The sequence below is a fragment of the Ochotona curzoniae genome, unplaced genomic scaffold, assembly GCF_017591425.1.
Source record: "Ochotona curzoniae isolate NIBS_2020 unplaced genomic scaffold, NIBS_Ocur_1.0 contig_2692, whole genome shotgun sequence".
NCBI lineage: Eukaryota > Metazoa > Chordata > Mammalia > Lagomorpha > Ochotonidae > Ochotona > Ochotona curzoniae.
In genome coordinates this window covers 8,159,598-8,178,149 of record NW_024465556.1, presented here as the reverse complement: position 1 = coordinate 8,178,149, position 18,552 = coordinate 8,159,598, and the positions used below count along the sequence as shown (strand labels likewise).

Genomic DNA, 18,552 nt, shown 5'->3' with positions numbered 1-18,552 from the left:
CGCAGAAGCCTTATAGTATTTTTCCCATCAGTAATTATAGAGCTTTGGTTGCCCTTTTTGAGGCTCCCCAATGTGTAATTATGCAGATTCACTGTGATTTTACTAGTATCCTGTCTGGGGACCCTCATGAGGCTGCAACTGCTGTGAGGGTCTCTGCACAAGTTAGATGGTTATGTGAGGACCCTTTCCGAGAAGATTCCAGGAATACTGCTTGTTGCATCCCACACGGTGTGTGTTTAATAGTGAACAGTGGCTCTTTTCTTCATGTTTTCTTCTCTGGAGTTCATGGCATGTACTAGTCCAGTGGCTCATCTGGAATAATACATCAGGATCATCCCTAGAACCTTTAAAAAGTATGACATGTTAGTTTCCTGTTTACTCTGTAATTGTTGCTGGCTCAAAGCAGTACATATTTACTATCCTGTAGTTCTTGAAGTCAGAATCTGAAATGGGACTTGCTGGCCTCATGCTGTAGGGCTTGTCCCTTCTGGAGGCTGGAGGTAAGAGCCTGTGTTCTGGTCTCTTCCAGCTCCTAGAGGATTCTTGTACTCCTTGCTTGTGTGTTCCTCCGTGGCAGTGGCTTCATTCCCACCTCTGTTTCAGTTGCCACATGTCCTTTTTGTTCTGCCTCCTATACCTCCATGCTCCTCCGAGATTGTTTCCCCATCTCAAAGTTCCTAACTTACTCACCTCTTTAAAATCCCTTTGTCCCATAAGGTAGTAGTAGCACTGATAAGTTCTAGGGGTTAAAATGTAGACATCTTTAGGGACCATCATTCTAACACCTGTTTTTGGGGTTTTATGATTTTGTTAAGTAAACCAATATCTCTTGGCACCTTTCTGAATTCTGTTCAGTTCTTATCAATTTTCCATTTTTCTTTTTCATTTATATTTGTTTTATGGGCCCCATGTCAGATTTTTAGAAAGAATACGGAAGGAAACTGTCCTTCTATCCGCTTGCTCCATCTGTGCTGTTCTTTACCTTTGAAGAGATGGTAGATAGCCACCATGGGCACCTCTAAGTAATATTCTAGATTTTATGAAACAAGCTGAACTGGAACAGCAGCAAGTGACAGCATGGTTCCTTGCAGTCACTTTGAGTTGTGGTTCAAGGTTGAGCTGTTGACTTCCTGGTCCATCTCCCCCATTCTGCTTGGATGCAAGGACCCTCACCTTCTTTAGAAGGCAGCTGCACCAGTTAGTGCCCCACACTGCAACCTTTACTGCCTCCAGACTTGATGCTTTCCCTCAGTAGTTCCCAACTCTGAGTGAACATGGGGACCTTCCTGAGCACTTCCTCTTCCTCTTAAAAAAATGATTTATTTCTTTTTATTGAAAAGGCAGATTTTATGGAGAGGAGAGACAGAAAGATTTTTTTCTGCTGGTTCACTTCCCCAAGTGGCCACAACAGCTAGAGCTGAGCCAATCCAAAGCCAGGAGCCAGCAGCTTTTCCAGGTCTCCCACGCTGGTGCAGGGTCCCAGGTTTTGGGCCATCCTTGACTGCTTTCCCAGGCCACAAGCAGGGAGCTGGATGGGAAGTAGAGCAGCTGGAACACAAACTGGCACCCATATGGGCTCGCGAGGGATGCAAGGCGAGGACTTAGCTGCAAGGGTATCGTGCTAGGTCCTCCTTGAGCTCTTCTAATGCACCAGTTGCTATGCCTCTTCTTCAGGGATGATCTTGCACTTGGCTGGGGTGGTGGGAAGGAGAGAGGGGACGCAAGACTGGGCTTTCATATCCTAACCGCAAGCGTGAAAGGGAAGGCAGCATGTCCAGGTCACCCTGGAGTCCGTAGACACCACCTCTGGGATTGGTGCCTCCATTGACACTCTAACTCCATGCCTGAGAGATGGCTGAAAGGGGAAGGCATGGGAGATTCTCTGGATGCTCAGGACTGGTAAAGCCAAGTGGTTGCTGCTTGGCCAGCAGAGGGCAGCCAAGGAAGACCGTGGGCCCTCTGTGGTGTGTATTAGCAAACTAGCAGTGTTGGCTTCTCCATGCCTTGGGCTCCTGGACTATAAGCTGAATTTCCAGCAAGTCTTCCAGCCAGGGACTTTCTTATCCATATGTGATATTTCTCAAGGATCACCTGTTGCTGCTTTCCTAGATGTCATTTTCTTCTTGGAGCCTTATTAGGAATCTGCAGTTTTAAAAAGCTTTCTTGGTGATGGTATTTAAAAAAAAAAAAAAAAAAAGATGCTCTCACCATCCCTCTTCTCTTTCTAGAATAGAAAAATATTCCCAGGGGACAATAGAATGCTTCTTGTGGTACTCCATGAAGAAAAATCTTGCATTCTTGCATATCTGAGAGGAAATAATTTAAATCACTTAGTTTAAAAGTATACTTTGTGAATATTTGCCCAGCATGCCTTCAGTGAAAAAGATTTCTGCAGCAGGGTTTCTTGCAATATTGAAAACAACTGTGAGAGATTTAGTATTTAGAGCACAAAAATGGTGTTTAATGGTTGCCACATTTTTATGTTTGGATTTCTAAAGTAAGTGTTCAAGACCTTTTAGTGCTTTGTGATAATACTCTTTTGAAATCATTGACTGCTGGGCCCAACACAGCAGCCTGGTGGCTTAAGGCCTTGTCTTGCAGGCACCAGGATCACATATGGGCTTTGGTTCTAATCCTTGCAGCCCTACTTCCCATCTAGCTGTTTGCTTGTGGCCTGGGAAGGCAGTCAAGGACAGTCCAAAGCCTTGGGATCCTGCACCCACATGGAAGACTCAGAAGAGGCTCCAGGCTCCTGGCTTCAGATGGGCTCGACTCTGGCCATTGCAGCCACTTGGGGGAGTGCATCAATGGATGGAAGATCTTCCCCTCTATCTCTCATCCTTGCTACCTAATTTTCAAAAAAAAAAAAATCTTTTTTAAAAAATCATTGGTTACATATTAAAGACATTATTTGCTAAAATGTTAGATCTTCATAGAGAGTTGCTTAAGACTGAAGCTAATTTGAGTCTGTAGGAATCCATGTAGGGTCAGTTGATAGAGAAGAATTGGCCAGAATGGTGTTCAGTTCCTCCTTTTTCAAATAGGAGCCTGGCACTAATATGGAGCAGAAACCTGTAGGGAACTTCTGTGTGCCTGTGGGTGCTTGGAAGTTGTAGCTAGTTTCCAGGGAAGACAAGTTTATGGAGATGTTACTTTTGCCAAGTTCATTGAGAACAATAGTTTGGGTAGCAGGTAAAAGTGGAAGGGTGCAGCCATGGGTTGGGCTGGGGCAGGACTCACGCTTTTATGAACAGGGAGCTGGAGAGTGGCCCGGAATCCTATGAAGAACCTTCTCAGGAGGGCGGGCGTGGTGGTAGTTCCAGGGAGCTTAGCAGGAGATGGGCAGCACGTTGTAGAGGCCCATCAGTGTGCCATAGCAGGCTCCTTGGAGGCTCTGGCCCGGGTCCAGCCCTGAGAGTGCCAATGAAGGCATAGCTAACTGAGAGGCAGTCAGTGATGCCCAAAAGATAACCCATGGGCACAGACTGTTTCCAGTCAAGCTCCTTCCTCTCCCAGCTCCAGCAGCATGGAAAAAGGCTCTGGGCACTGCTATGTCTAATCAACACCAGTGCCGCCATTTCTTCTTCCACTGAAAGCACTTCAGGATGCAAGTGGAAGTGAAGATATCTCTGCTCCCAGCAGTGCCTATTTCCGCGCCACTCTCCCCCAGATTTATTTGCTTTTGCTTGAGAGAGGGAGGGAGGAAAGAAGGTAGGGAAAGAGATACAGTTCTTCCATCCACTGGTTCATTCTGCAAATGTCCACAGCGGCCAGAACTGAGCTTCCCTGAACCCAGAAGCTTCTTGCAGGTTTACCACATGGGCATAGGGACCCTAAGTACTCTCCCATGTGGGTGCAAAGGTCCAAACACTTGAGTCATCTTCCACTATTTTCCTAGGCACATTAGCAGTGAGATGGATCAGAAGTGGATTAGCCACATGGTATACCTGTGCTGCAGGTGGTGGCTTTAGTGGCTTTGCTAGAGCGCCGGCTCCACTCTTTTCCTTAAAAACGCAGACCGTGGTTGAATTGAGGACTCTGGCATTTCAGATTCAGAGAAGATGGCGCAGTATCTGGAGGAGGAACGCCACATGAGGGAAGAAAATTTGAGGCTGCAGAGGAAGCTGCAGAGGGAAATGGAGCGAAGAGAGGCTCTGTGTCGACAGCTGTCTGAGAGTGAGTCCAGCCTGGAGATGGACGATGAAAGGTACGGACACCTCACCAGAGCTGAGCCCTCCCCTAGCTTCCTGATGGCTACGGGAGAAGCTGCCTTGCACACACGTCACAGTTTCTACCTTAGATTCTGAATGTAGGGCAAATGTAAAAGATTGTTTTCCTTAAACCCAAAAAAGCACGGGGAAATTGCTGCTCTGCAATGACTGGATGAGGAGAAAAATGGAGGCACAGGTTTTTGTAGGATGGCAGCAAGGTTTGCATTTGTTGTTGAATGAATCTGTTCTTATCCTTGTGTTAAGCGTGAACAAGTCTTAATTCTTATGGACAGTCAAGCTGTTGTGCTATGTCGGTAAACAGACACACTGGTGGGAAAATGAGCAGGGGAGGCAAGTGGGCTCTGTTGAAATTCCAAGGACTTGCCTTAAAACATTTGATAACTTTGGAGCCTTTTAATGGCTGCTTGACGAACAGAGAGCTTTGCTGGTTCATTCACTGCCACAGTCTGGACTGGGCTGGGCTAAAGCCAGGAGCCACGTGGGAGACCCCATGAACTTGAGTCATCCCCACTGCCTCCCAGAGTCTGCATTAGCAGCAGGAAGCTAGAGTCGGGAGTTTGAGCCAGAAGTCAAGTCCAGGAACTCCAGTGTGAAGTGGTAAGTGAGCCCTTGCCTCTGCTGCTCATGTAAAAAAAGTCAACTAATGCATTTTATTGGAGCCTAACCCTATGCATGGGCTGAAAGAACAAAGTTTCCCTTTGGTTTGCTCCCACCCACATCTCCCTCTTGTCTTCTGCTTCCTCTAAACTTAGGGGTAAGGTGGTTATTGAGATAAGCAGCAAATATAAATTGGGCACCCATCCAATCAGCAGAGAAACCCAGCAGGTAGAAAGAATTAGCCTTTCTCATTTGGGCCAGGAGATTGCTTCTTGCACATCAGTGATTCCTGGCCTGGGCTAAGCCACCTGCTGGTAAATGAGGTGAGAGTAGGCATCCGTTTTTGGGGTGGGGGAGGGGTGGGTGATGACACAGAGCAGCCTGTGTCTTGGGTCCAGGGTCTGCGGGCAGTTGTGATGAGTCGTACTGTCCTGTTGTGAACAGACCTCGGCAGCGTTAGCACATTAGCACTGGGCATCTGTTTGTAGCCTAGAACAGGTGCCCCGGGATAAGAAAGCTTTCAGTCTGAGTGCTGCATATGCTTCCCAAAAAAAAAGGGAGGGGGACTTTTCTAGAATGGAAGTCTGTATTTTTATAATGAGGAAAAATAATTGTGAAAACAATAGTTGGCTATCCTGCTTCAATACCTATCTGTGTATACTCCTCAAGCAGAATAAACATCATTCTTTCTAGAAGTTTGTTGTAAAGCTGTCATCTTTACACTGAATTTCCTTGATTTGTTTTTGATTGAGAATATCAGCTGTGCTCCAGAGTTGCTAGGGAAAATTAGTGGCAAAGGTCTAGTTGAGGTACAGGTCCAGTTCAGGAACCTGATTTTCTTGAACTCCTGCTCAGCCATGAACTTTGTTGAGTGCCAAGGCTGAGCTTTTGTCCATCATAACCAAAGGTGAGCATACCTGTGACCACTCTTGACCTCAGGCTGAAATTTCTCCTGGTTTGCGATCAGCTCTGGAGACACAAAGTAAAAGCTGGTATTCCCAGTGTTCACGTGCGTGCATGGTCAGGGTGCCAATGACTTCCCAGTGTGGAAAGCAGTGGGACCCAGCACGCTGTGGCTAGGCTCAACCTGCCACCCTTCTGTTATGCTCTGATATGTGACAGTTTGCTAAGAAGCAAGCCTTGCACTGTAAGCAGTATTCTTCAGTTCCCAAGACTGTGTCTCTTTCAGCAGCATATTTCTCAAAAGGCTTGCCTGGTTTTGAGTTTCTAATAACAGTTTAAATGTAGACATGAAATTTGGATGTGTTTGGATTTGCTGGGATGTTGGAGAAGATCCTGTTGTTGCTGGAATGACTCAGCTCTGTCCCTGGGCCTCCAACTGAGGCTGCGACATCCTGGTTGCCCTGACCTACTCTCTCGGGGTGAGGTTAGCCTCTTTCGGGGAGCAGTGTGTCTCGGGGGTCCATACTTATCTCCTAGTGACAGCGTCTCTCTACACATTTTCCCTAAGAAACTTTCAGGAATTGCTTTACTGCAGGTGGTTTGATCATTTCTTCCTCTTCCCACTTAGGTATTTTAACGAGATGTCTGCGCAAGGATTAAGACCTCGCACTGTGTCCAGCCCAATCCCTTACACTCCTTCTCCGAGTTCAAGCAGGCCTATATCACCTGGTGAGTGCATTGCCTGGACCCTCAGTGGCTGGGGTCTGACCCATTGAGTAGGCAATGCTATTACCTTTCCCTCCAGCATATAAAAGTCTTATAAACAGACAGGTAATGGCCATATCTTTTTCGAAAGCAAATCACTCTCAAAACTGAAGAGCCTTGTCTTGAAAACTGTAAGCGTAAACGCTGTAGTACCAGCTGCTGTTTCTCTTCAGGTTTTCCTTCCCCACCTTAAAAAAGAAAAGGATTCCAATGCAAATACTTTTTTGGAATAAAGCTTGGACTGTGATTTTACAAGTGAGTAGATAGGCTTGGGTTTTCACATTGCATCAAAACACACTTTTATGGGATTTTGTGCAGCATTCCACATACGTTACCTCATCATTACCCTTCAACTGAGTGATGTGGGCATCATTCTTCCCATGATAAAATTGAAGTAGCAGCAGATCAAGGATTTACTACCTACTGGCCATGCAGCCAGGAAGTGCCCAGGCAGGGTGTGACTGTGTCCAAAGCTTGTGCTCTGCCCAGCTGGCACTTCCACCGAATATTTCCAGGGATTCATGAGTGGCACTAAGCCCCAGTGAGTAGGCTGGGGAAGGAGCCGCAGGCTCGGGTCAGGTAGTCCACTTCTTGCTTTGCTCTCTGACACCTCTCCCTCTAAGGCCTGCTTGCCTTCAGGTGACCCCAAAAGCACCCTCCCTGCCTGGTCTCGGGCTTGGCACCAGCGCTGCATGAGGCTCTCAGGCCAGGAGGGCAAGTTAAATGATCCAGTCAGGGAGAGCAGGGAGGCACAAGTGGACGGGGGAGGAAGAAAGAGAAGGTAGCTGGCCAAAAGATCTCATCTTGTGACCAAAGTGATGAGACTGAGTTTCTTGTGCTTGCTGGTAAACAGGTGTGGAACAGTTGCCAAACAAGCATGTGGGGGTGGAAACGCAGATGGAGGAGACTTTTCAGAGTCGAAGACTGTGGGCTGGCTGCTTTGAAGGGAGAGAGCATAGAAATCCTGTCAAGTCAAAGTCTCACTAGGGTGAAGGCATTTTATTTTGTCAAGGTAATTAAGATGAGGGATGCTCCTAAGGTTGATTGATAATGGAAAAATGCTTTTATGAGGCAGGCTGTGTCCTTGCAGGCTGAGACGAGAATGACTTGGTGTTGTGAGCCTAGAATCCAGCCACACAGTGGACTCTTGGGACCTTTTTTCCCCTCCCCTTCCATCCCCTTCTCTTCCTGCCCTTCACTTCCCCCTCCTCCCCTACCCCAACGCCTTTGCCCTGCTCCTTCCTCTCATCTTGCCTTCTTTTTTCACATCCATCCCCTTTCTTCTCACTTCTCTACTTCTGTCTCCCTTCTCCTTCCCCTGAAGGAGGAAATCAAAGGTAGATGCCAAACACAGTGGCAGCATTTGTATACTTCAGGGCCCTTGGGCAAGGACAGAGAGGCCTGGACACAGACTAGAAGGACTTTCTGTCAGGCCTCCATGGGACCCTCAGTAGTGGTCATCATGTCCTGCTTTCGCTGAGAGGATGTTTCTGAATCCGTTCCTCCCCTCCTGGAGGCCTCTGCCCACAGCCTCTCTTCCCAGTTGTCTCTCTGCTTTTCCCAAAATAGCACTTGGATTTCATTACCCTTTTTTGCTTTCTGATTTATTGATGGAGAAGGAAAGCCTGAGTCAGGAAGAAGCAAGAGGGAGGATTACTTTATAGCTGATGATGATGCTAATTCATGTTAAGTGTAACTTAATATCCTGTTTGACTTACTGAAACCTAATGAAAGTTTTAGAACATACGGTTTCCCATTGAGTAAAGATAGTTGCAGTCATTTAAAAAAAAGTAAGCTTTTAGTTGGGATCATTGTTTCTATTACAATAAATATTCTGCAGGAATATCATATTCTACCTTCATGATTTTGAGGTTCGCTCTATCTTTTCAGTATGTGTGCTGCCAAAGGGAACAAAGCTACCCCTGTCCCTTAATGAGATTAACTTCCAAGTTTGAATAGAAAACACTACTTGGGTTTTCCTTACAGTATGTAAGAAGTAACACCTAGGTTAGTTTCCTTTTCAGCCAACCTAAATATTTTTATCCTAAGTTCTATAAAAATACCAAAGTAGATTTTTAATCTCCTGTTTGGCAACAGAATGTCTGTATTCTCACCTAGCACACCGCAGTGTTATACACAGATCAGCAAGACCTGGAAGGAAGAGTTTGTGATTCTTAGCATTAGGAACATCTCACCACTTCCTTAGTGGAAATATGAAGTTTGTATGGTCTCCATTTCCATCTTTAATGTTTTTGGTTCTTCTGCATTCCAGTTGTTTGATTTGTTTTGTTTTGTTTTTAAGATTTATTTATTTTTATTTGAAAGAGGAAAAGTGAGGTGTTCCATTGGCTCGTTCACTACCCAAATGGCTGCAATGGCCAGAACTGGGCTGGTCCAGTGCTGGGAGCCAGGAGCTTCTTCTGGATGTCCCATTACTGCTGCAGAGGTCTGTCCTCTGCTGCTTTCCCAGGCCATTTAGCATGGAGCTGGATTAGAAGTGGAGCAGCAAGGACTCGAACTAGTGCCCATATAGGATGTCAGCAGCACAGATGGAGGGCTTAGCTTGCCATGCCATCATAGTGTCAGCCTCCACCCCTTTCCATTTTTGGTTCATGTTGGCAGTCTCGCATTTTCACTAGCTTGCTGAAATATTTTATTTCACAATTTGAATGAAAGGTAAATATTTTAGTTGTTAGGAAAGAGACTCTTCTTGATTATATGTAGACTTATATAAGTGAACTGATGTTTGGGAGCTGTTACTGTATAGTAGTTTTCAAGTTGTCCATTATATTTTGCAGCTTGGGAAGAGAATGTTCTGATTGAACCTGTTCTGTTGTGTGTCAGTCAGGGAAGGGCAATAGTGGGGTCTGAAACTATGCCTGTGTCTGATACCAAGAATCCCGCCTACCACTCAGACCCGGGTTTCTAGTTCCATTCTCCAGCAAAAGCAGTGAGGGCTATGGGACATCTTGTAGTACGAGAAAGCAAAAGGATGCAAATTTGACAGATGGATACACACAGTTTTCAGACATATCATTGGTGGAAATTTTATAATATTCGAATGTAATCCCAACATAAAACAAATAGCCTAATTTGTTACATGACTTGATTTTTTTGTTGTTTTTGCATATTTGCTTACTTGCATTTATAATTTGAGAGGCAGAAAGAGCAAAAGCAGAGACAGAGCCAGGCCAAAGCCAGGAGTCAGGAACTCAACCTAGGTCTCCCATGTAGGTAGAAGAAGCAGAGAAAACAACTATTTGAGCCATCATTCCTGCTTTCCAAGGTTCTACCATTAGCAGAAAGGTGAAATCAGGAGCCGAAGGTGAGTCGCAAATCCAGGTGCTTTGATCTGGAACTCAGAACTTGTACCTAAGGCCTTAACCACTAGGCTAAATGCCCACCCCAATTTCCTGATTTTTGAGAAGGCACTGTTACGTTATTATGACTGGGTAACATATGCAGGGAGCCTTGTAGTATTCTTGCAATTTTATGTTTCAGAATTTTTAAAAAGTTGAAATCACTGTAACTTTTTTTATTTTGAAAGCAATCCAAGGTGAAATAGTTTTTAAAGGAGTTCAAAGAGGAGGGAGCTGCTAGCTCCAGGGCACTGGACATGAGACTAGAGAGGGAGTAATGAACTAGAGCTTGTTGAGCCCTTGCCTGTGCCAGGCTGACTTGAAGCACTCAGTGGAATTAACTCATTCAATTCTCATAGCAACCTTAAGAAGTAGCTACAGTCATCCCAGATGACAGTCAGGAAATCCCAAGCACTTGCCTACTGGGGCCCAGTGCCAAGAGCAGAAGTGTGATTTATTTTCATGTGATAATCTGTAGTGTAAGAGAGGAGTCCCTGTAGGTACTCTGTGTTCCATTCTTTTCCTGTAGTACACTCTTGACATCTGCCAAAAATCTGTTGACCATATGTGTGTGGATTGATTTCTGGACTCCTTCTGTTCCAGGGGTTGACTTTTATATCCTTATTATCTATCCAATGCACCGTGCAAGACAGCCAATCACATTTTATTTTTGTAGGTTACTGAGAACTTGTGCATTTTAAATCTGCCCTGAATTGTCAAAGGCCCCAGATCGTCAGACACGATAGTTCATGTGTTGTTGTTACATTTCAGGTCTGTCATACGCAAGTCACACAGTTGGCTTCACCCCTCCAACTTCACTAACGAGAGCTGGAATGTCTTACTACAATTCCCCGGGGCTTCACGTGCAGCACATGGGAACATCCCATGGTATCACAGTAAGTGGCACTGGGATGGAGAGCAGGACTTTCCTGCTGATTCTGGTCTTGTTCTGGAGAGCTGCATTGATACCCTTGACCAGTCACCTTTGTGTCTACCTTCCCCAGGTTCACTGATCTAGGTGGACTTCTCAACACTCTGCTACCAAATTCTTATGTAGAAACTACTATCCTTCCCAAGAGGCCAAACTTCAACTTCACTTCCTGTGCAAAATTGCTCTTTATGAAGTGTAATTTGAACTTTGGCCAATGCTCCCGTTGAACACTAGGTAGCTCCTTGCCCTAAGATTACTGTTGGTAATAACTGCCACAATTCCTGAAAGCATTTATTGTCTGCCCGTCCACAGTTCACTGATCTTGACTTTCCTGAAAGGTAGTCTTTTTTTCTAATTGCACTCGGAGTTTTCTCTCCTGGAAATAGAAGAAGCCATTAGTAATTCTGGTTCAAACTCCGCTCACAGGAATTGGTTATATGAGTGCAGTTGACCAATAGGAGCAGTTAAAGATGTAGCTGACAGGATTAGAAAACTGAGGGTGTTTGCAGTACGACAGTCTTTGAGAAAGGAAACCTGACCCACGAAAACATTGAGGCTGCTTGTGAAGCTGTCCTGCCAACTGGATGAAATATTTATAAAAGCAAGAACCTTGTTTGTTGAGCTGTAGCTTTTGGGATGTGAAAAGCTTGCTTGGGATGAATGCTGCAAGGAATTGGGGACACAGAACCGGCGAAAAGAAAGATCTAAGGGAATGATGTAGCTACTTGTTAGAAACAGCTTGTCTAGTCAAAGACCTGAAATCCAGAAGGCTGTTCCATGAAAGATGTTATTCTGCATAGCTTTTCCACAGATGCGAGCATACACATGACCATGCTTCAGTTGTCATTCATCCCTCATCCAGAAGCCAGTATGACAAAGAAGACAGTAGTTCGCTGGCTTTCAGCCTTGGCTGATCCATCTCTTAGTAACCCTGACTCTGAGACAGGCTGTGCTAGGGATGAGTTGTCTTGTGCCTCGGCTGACCTGCTGTTCCTGTCCTCTCTGCAGAGGCCTTCACCGAGGAGAAGCAACAGTCCTGACAAATTCAAACGGCCCACGCCGCCTCCGTCTCCCAACACACAGACCCCAGTCCAGCCGCCTCCACCCCCACCACCGCCCCCCATGCAGCCCTCGGTCCCCTCAGCAGGCAGCTCGCAGCCCACCCCTTCGCAACATTCGGTGCACCCCTCCTCCCAGCCTTAATGCATGTGCTTAGTCTGAATTCCAAGTTGGGACTCGTCCAATGGAGCCGTCTACTCCACGCCAAAGGCTTCCTTCCCTGGCATATTTGGATCTGACTTCTTTGCACTGAGGTTATCTAGGCTTCACTATCCATTGTGCTGTAAGTGTCGGTCGGAAACGCAGCCAGTGTTGTGGGTCTACAACACTAACCAGACGACTTTTCCCATCAGTGTTTTACTTGAATCTACGTGTTCGTCCATTCCCTGGCTGGAACATTTGCTATTCGGTATTTGGTAATTCAGCAGCAGTGTGCAATTTTGGCTTGGCCCCAGAGCTTCATTCTCCTGGCTTTTAGGTTTGTAAAATAATAATAATAAAAAAGGGATATCTTTTTTATAATTTTTTTCCATGAATTTGCAGGAAATTACTGAGCTGTTACTATTCCCCCCGTCCCCCGTCATAACGGTGTTGATCAAACAAAACCAATACTTCAGCACTACAGTCAGACTTTTGAAAATCTAGCTTTCAGTGGAGAGTGGAAAGTTAGATGAATCAGTGCCCAAAAGCTATCTATATACTGTTTAATAGAGCTTTCTACAGATACACTTTTTACAGGTTATTTTCAGTATAAATCAACATCCTCATGTCTTGTAAAACAGGTAGCCTAAAGTGATGACTGTGACCATTCATGAGATGGGTAATTACTGTATTTTAAGGTGTGGCTCTTTTCTTTATCATCAATGTTAATCTACCTGAACCAACTCCCTCTAACATGAGTCGATAAATGTTGTCTCACCCACCAGTAGTTTTGATGGCTGATTAGAATGTGCTCTTTGATTTCTGCTGCAGAAGGCAATGTGATTGTAACAGATACAGTGTGATTTCCCCTTCCGTTCTTTGTTTTTTGTTTCCCTAAAATAGTTTGAACAAATATTTTAAAGGTGCAAAATACTATTAGAAAATACTATTGGAAACGGACCTTGTAGGAGTATTATGGCATGGTGGCCACCAAACACTGTATTGCTTGGCAGAAAGGAAGTGTAGAGGAAAGTAGCACATTAGCGTTGACGACTGCTTATCTCACCCAGTATGAGCAAGTGCAGTGTACAAAGAAGTATATTCTGAATACATTATTTCCATTCATTTAGCACAAATAAATCATTTGGTTTCACTTTGAGGTGGAACACTGTGAGTCACTCTTTTCTTAATACTTGCAACATCTTTATTTTGGTTTGTCAGAGGTTACTGTTTTGTCTTTGGTAGTCAAGTGATTTTTTTTTCACCACCTGTGTTTGCATATTTATATATGCTGTGAATGAAAATAACTTACTCGAATGTATAGCTTATGATGAGAGTGTGTATCTGTTGGTTATAATCAGAGAACTGAAAATTAACAGTAATTTCTAAGGGTTCATGTTTTGTGACAACCATCTCTAATAGTTAACTGTGTGGAACACACTCCTAAGAATAAGGAACCGTGACATTGTAGATATTTAATATTGTACAGTATTAGAAACCTCCGTTTTTGCCTTGACATGCATATTTAAGAGTTAACAGAAGTGTTGGATAATAGTGTTTGACTAGCATTTTAAGAACTTGAATATAAAAGCAACAATAAGATTTTTTTCACCTCTTTCTGCTTCTGTCCCCACACTGAGAATGTCATCCTTGCTCAGTTGGAAAGAAATCATATATCTGTATAAATTTGTTTTAATAGGTATGTAATTGCCATGATCATAGTACAGTTCGCAAACAGGGGGAAGAAGCTGGACTTGTGGTTTTTAAAGCCTGAGGTTTTTAAAATGACCAGACCGGGCCATGTCACCCCTAGGGATTTCACCAACAGCTCGGTGACCCTCTTGGCAGGTACATTGTCCCAGGGAATTTTGAGACGAGGCACACAGATCCATGGTACAGTTCTCAGTTTTTAACAGGAGAAATATGGTATATGTTTACAAAACTCTTTTATGAGATTATAGATTGTGATGCTGTTGGATAGTGTCTTGCACTCAACTGAGAAAATCTGCAGTATGATGACCTTCCATTTGTTCCTATCAATTCAGTTACCTCCTAAAAGCACAAAAGTTAAAGCATTGCTCTAGGGTGAATGAAATAGCAATTGGAGGGAGCAAGCAGTTCTCGATACATGCCTTTCAGAAACAAATGCTTATAGTCAGACTTCCCGGAAAGGTACTCCTGAAGTCCCTGGCCTCACCATTTCACTTTTGAATATAACCTGCAGCTCCTTTCAAACTGCACTTCTCCATGTAAATCAAGTTGTCTGACCCCATGATATTCAAAACTGATGCAAGAGACACTACTGTTTTGAACTTTTGCTGTTTCCTATCATTTCTAGGTGTTTACTGACCCCATGTGGTGCCTGTGACGCTTTAGCAGCACCTGCTAGGACGATCTGTTGGCCAATTTATATCCACCAGGGACCCGTCATACTCAAATCCTGAGCTTTTGGGAGCTGGCCATGCTATCGGCATTCTGTTGCCCACTTGCCCAGGCTAGTCCTGCAATGATGTGGGAAGGCCTTTGTAAAATCAGTAGCCACCCTTCCCAAAGGCAGGAGCCATGGCAACTACATGTCCTGTCTTGCTGACAGAGACCCTTGGCTACCACTGTGCTGCTAATAGGATAAGGACTCCGTTGCCAGATTACCATGCCTTTCTACAAAACCAAATTAACTTAGGTAATACCTGATGTCTCTGGGCTCTGAATTGCTTTCATCAAGCATGCTGGCATTCTAGACAACAGTCTAGAAATTTGGCAGATGGTGGAACTATTTAAAATTTGCTTTAGCTTACTCCTTTGTTGATCAAAAGGAGTCTTCATTTCTGAGCTCCTGAGACCCCAACAAGCAGCCATGAAATGAATGAGTGATCAGAATGTGGCTTTGATACCAAGTGCTGCTGTGCCTTTGGAGTTGGCTTCTAAGGAGTTTGACCAGAAATCATCAATCTTGAGAATGAATGGTTCAGTTGTAGGAAATAAAACATCACCCTGTGTTAGGTAGATATGAGCTTCTGCACGGAGCCTTGCTTGAGGAGAATACTTAACAGGGCAAGCAAAAGCATAGTAGCTTGTGCTTTGAGAGCTCAGCGTTTTTAATTGAGTACATTGAGCTTCTGGCTAGAACTTGTCTTATAGTAACCAACACTGAAAACTTTGTAGTGATGACTACCAAAGAAATATGTAGTGAAACAACCTTTATTTCCAAATTGTTACAGAGCCAGCCATTGACGCTGCTACATGAGTTCCATGCTCAAGAGCCATTGTAAGAAATTAAGGGATTTTTAAGTTTAGGGTTTTCTTTTTCCTTTTTCAGTTTTTTTCTAACTTTTTTGATAAGACATTTGTTAGCATGAAGTTCTAGGGAGCGTTGCTCAGCAGTTATGATTAACTGCCAAGCCCAGCTTGCCTCTTGCCAGGCAATGGAAGGAACCCTGTGTTCATGATAGCATGGGTACTGTGTGTGTGCACGTGTGCTGTGTGTGCATTCATGCCTTAACTCGGGTTACTGCTCAACTTTAGTCCTTGACTTGGTCTGCACTGTCATCTAGATTGTATTGTACATCTCGATCTGAACTTTATCCTGACAAAAACAAGGTTGCAGGCACAACAGTTTTAAGAGTGCATTTCTCTAGAAGAGTATCTGGTCAGATTGACCCTGAGTCAGCTTTAAGCTTTATGTGGAACTTAACCTGGAAAAGACTGTCATATGAAAAGATTTCTTTGCGGATGAGGAGAGCCAAGTGCTAGCATGCCTTTTGCCTCTGCATACCCATGCACACTGTATGTTGTCCATGACAGGTTGTCTACAGCGTGACTAGGTTGGGGTTCTGGTAATAGTGGCAATCTTGACACTCTTGGTCAGAATTTAGCGAGATGTAAGACTTCAATTAATGTTTTATTTACTTTATGTTGATTAGTCTTTGATACATGTGCTGAATCAGAAACCTAAATAAAGATAATTTTTTTAAATGTACCTTGTGAGCCTTAAACCCTATCTCTCTCTCTCTTTTCTCTCTCTCTCTTTTTTTTTTTTTTCGGGACTTGGAGTTGGAAAATGAGCAGTGTTTGCTTGGTGATTTTCACAGACTCCTGGGTTAACCTTTGAACTCTAAGGGCTGCCATGGGAAGTAAATTTAGGCTGACAGCTCAAAGGCAGCTGCTGTTCTATTCTCTCAATAAGGTGTTGGCTCCATTGGATGTATTGCTTTTGAAACTGTCAAGCTGCACATTTTTGGCTTATAACAGTGTTCCTGATCTGTGCAGTAATTCAGTGTAATTCAGAGATTACAAAAAGTGTAACAAAAAGGCAATGTTAAACTTGCCTGAGATGTTACTGATAAACAGACAAATACACAAAAATACATCAAAATGTGTGTGGGAAAATAGTCAAGAGATAAATAGGAGGGATGGGCTGTTTGACACAGCAGTTATGACACTGCTTTCCGGGGCGGTGGGGGCGGGGCAGAGATTTTGGTACAGCATAAGCTGCTGGGTGGAAAACCCGCATGCAGCTTAAAGTACCTGAGTACTTGAAGTACCTGAGTTCAAATCCAAGCTTCTCTTCTAATCCACTTTCCCAGGAGGCAGCAGGTGATAGCACAAGTAGTTTTGTTCATGCTGTACATATAAGAGTCCAGAATGAGTCTCCAAGCTCCTGGCTTCAGTCTGTTTCCACTGTACCCTACCCTCACAACCCATGGTTGTTGGAGACGTTTGGGTAGTGTACCAGCAAAACAAGATATTTCTCTTAGTCTCTGTCTCTCTCCCTCAACCCCCACCACACACACACACACACATTTCCCTCTTGTCCTTTTCTCCCTTATAAAGATGCTGTTTGGCAAACCTACCTTCCATATCAGAGGGCCTAGATTCAGAGTCCAGCCTCCATTCCCAAATTTAGATGTTCTGCTGTGTGCACCCTAGGAGGCGTTAGATGATGGTTCACACGGGGCCTTAGGAGACCAGTGTGAGTTCCCAGTTCTGGCTTTGCCTGGCTCTGCTCCAATTCTTGTAGTCATTTGGGGAGTGAGCCAGTCAGTAGGTGTAAGGTTTCTTTCAAATGAATCTGAAAAGATTGAAAGCAGGCATTCTTAGCCTGGAGGCTAAGAAGCCTATGGACCACATCTGGATGCTTGGTTTTGTTCCTGGTTCTGTCTTTCCACCCGTGCAGACCTGAGAGCAGCAGGTGTCTCTGTTGTCCATGTGGAAACCGGATTTGTGTTTCTGGCTCCTGACTGCAGTCCTAGTCATCATGGGCACTGAGAGCCAACTGGCTAATGGCAGGTTTATCTCTCCTCTTTCAATGTTTTAGAAGAAAGTTGAAGTATAAATATTTTAAGCCCATGCATAATTTCTCATAAGCATTTTTCTGCAAACTTTTAAAAACTTACTTCAGATCTACTGATTGACACGATCAGTGTCCTCAACTGCTGGCACTGAGCCAGGCCAAAGCTGGGAGCCAGCAACTCAACAGGTCTCTGTTGGTGACAGAGATCCAACCACTTGAACTGTCACCTGCTCCCTCCCGGATGTGCCATAGCAGGAAGGTAGAATTGAAAGCAGAGCCAGTACTCAAACCCAGGCACTCTGAAATGGGCTGGAGGCAGTCTAAACAACATCTTAACCACTGTACCAAATACCCACCCATTCATCATCTTTTTGAAGACACCCTCCCATTCAGGCTTTGGGTGCTGCATTTGATATGTTAGTGAGCTTACTGGAAATTCAAATCCATGTGTCTTTTTCCTGTTTTATAGGACACATGGCTTTAGAATCTGTCCTGGTTTGGAGTGCGAGTTCTTTCCTTGAAGTAATTACTTAACCTCCCTAACTTTGAACTTCCTTAGCTGTTATACAGATACCTATCTTGCCAGATTCATAGAAAAGTACAGTTTGTCACACAGGGACACATCCATTTATTTAGGAAGAAATGTAGAATAAATTTGAAATGATATTGTATGTGTCTTAAGGGGTGGAGTGGGGTGGTGTGGCTGGTCAGCTGTATTTTAGCGATACCCTATTGTTCAGGGTTCACAGTCTGCCAGGAAAACACACATGGCTTAATGGTGTCGTGTCTCAGGAGTGGAAACTTAAGGAACCTCTTGTGATATCTTAAGAATGTGAACCATTGGTATCTAGGCTTTTCTAAGAGTAAATAAACTGAGTCTTGACACTGGCCTGAGCAGGAATCCATTTTAACTATTAATGTATTCAGTTTGCAGTCTGGCTACTCTGATGAATTGAAATACCCAAATGACAAGATGCCTCTCTAGCCGTGGCAAATTGTTTTTGGTATTAACTTGATGAGTATACTGATGAAGAAATTCAAGTCATGATTTTGTCCATCAGCATCAGTTTTTGCTTTTTTTTTTTAAATTGTTTGAAAGGCAGAGGGACAGAGGCAAGGACACACACCTTCCCTCTGCTGGCTCACAGTTGGAGCTCCCACTAGGTCTCTCACATGAATGGCGGAGTGCTGGGACCATGCTCTACTGCCTTCCCAACCACATTCATGTGAAGCTGGATCGGAAAAGGGAGAGGAAGTGGACCAGCACTCTGATAA

The 18,552-nt window shown here is 44.3% G+C and overlaps 1 protein-coding gene across 1 annotated transcript in view; it reads left to right on the top strand.

Moving 5' to 3' along the window:
• Window positions 1–15,958, top strand: part of CCDC6 (coiled-coil domain containing 6) — a 101,933-nt gene extending 85,975 nt beyond the window's left edge. The window contains exons 6-9 of the mRNA XM_040975810.1: window positions 4,051–4,207; window positions 6,361–6,461; window positions 10,628–10,752; window positions 11,796–15,958. Of these exons, the coding sequence (XP_040831744.1) occupies window positions 4,051–4,207; window positions 6,361–6,461; window positions 10,628–10,752; window positions 11,796–11,990 (578 nt within the window). The 3' untranslated portion in view covers window positions 11,991–15,958. The remainder of the gene's footprint in view (window positions 1–4,050; window positions 4,208–6,360; window positions 6,462–10,627; window positions 10,753–11,795) is intronic.
• Window positions 15,959–18,552: the final 2,594 nt, after the last annotated feature.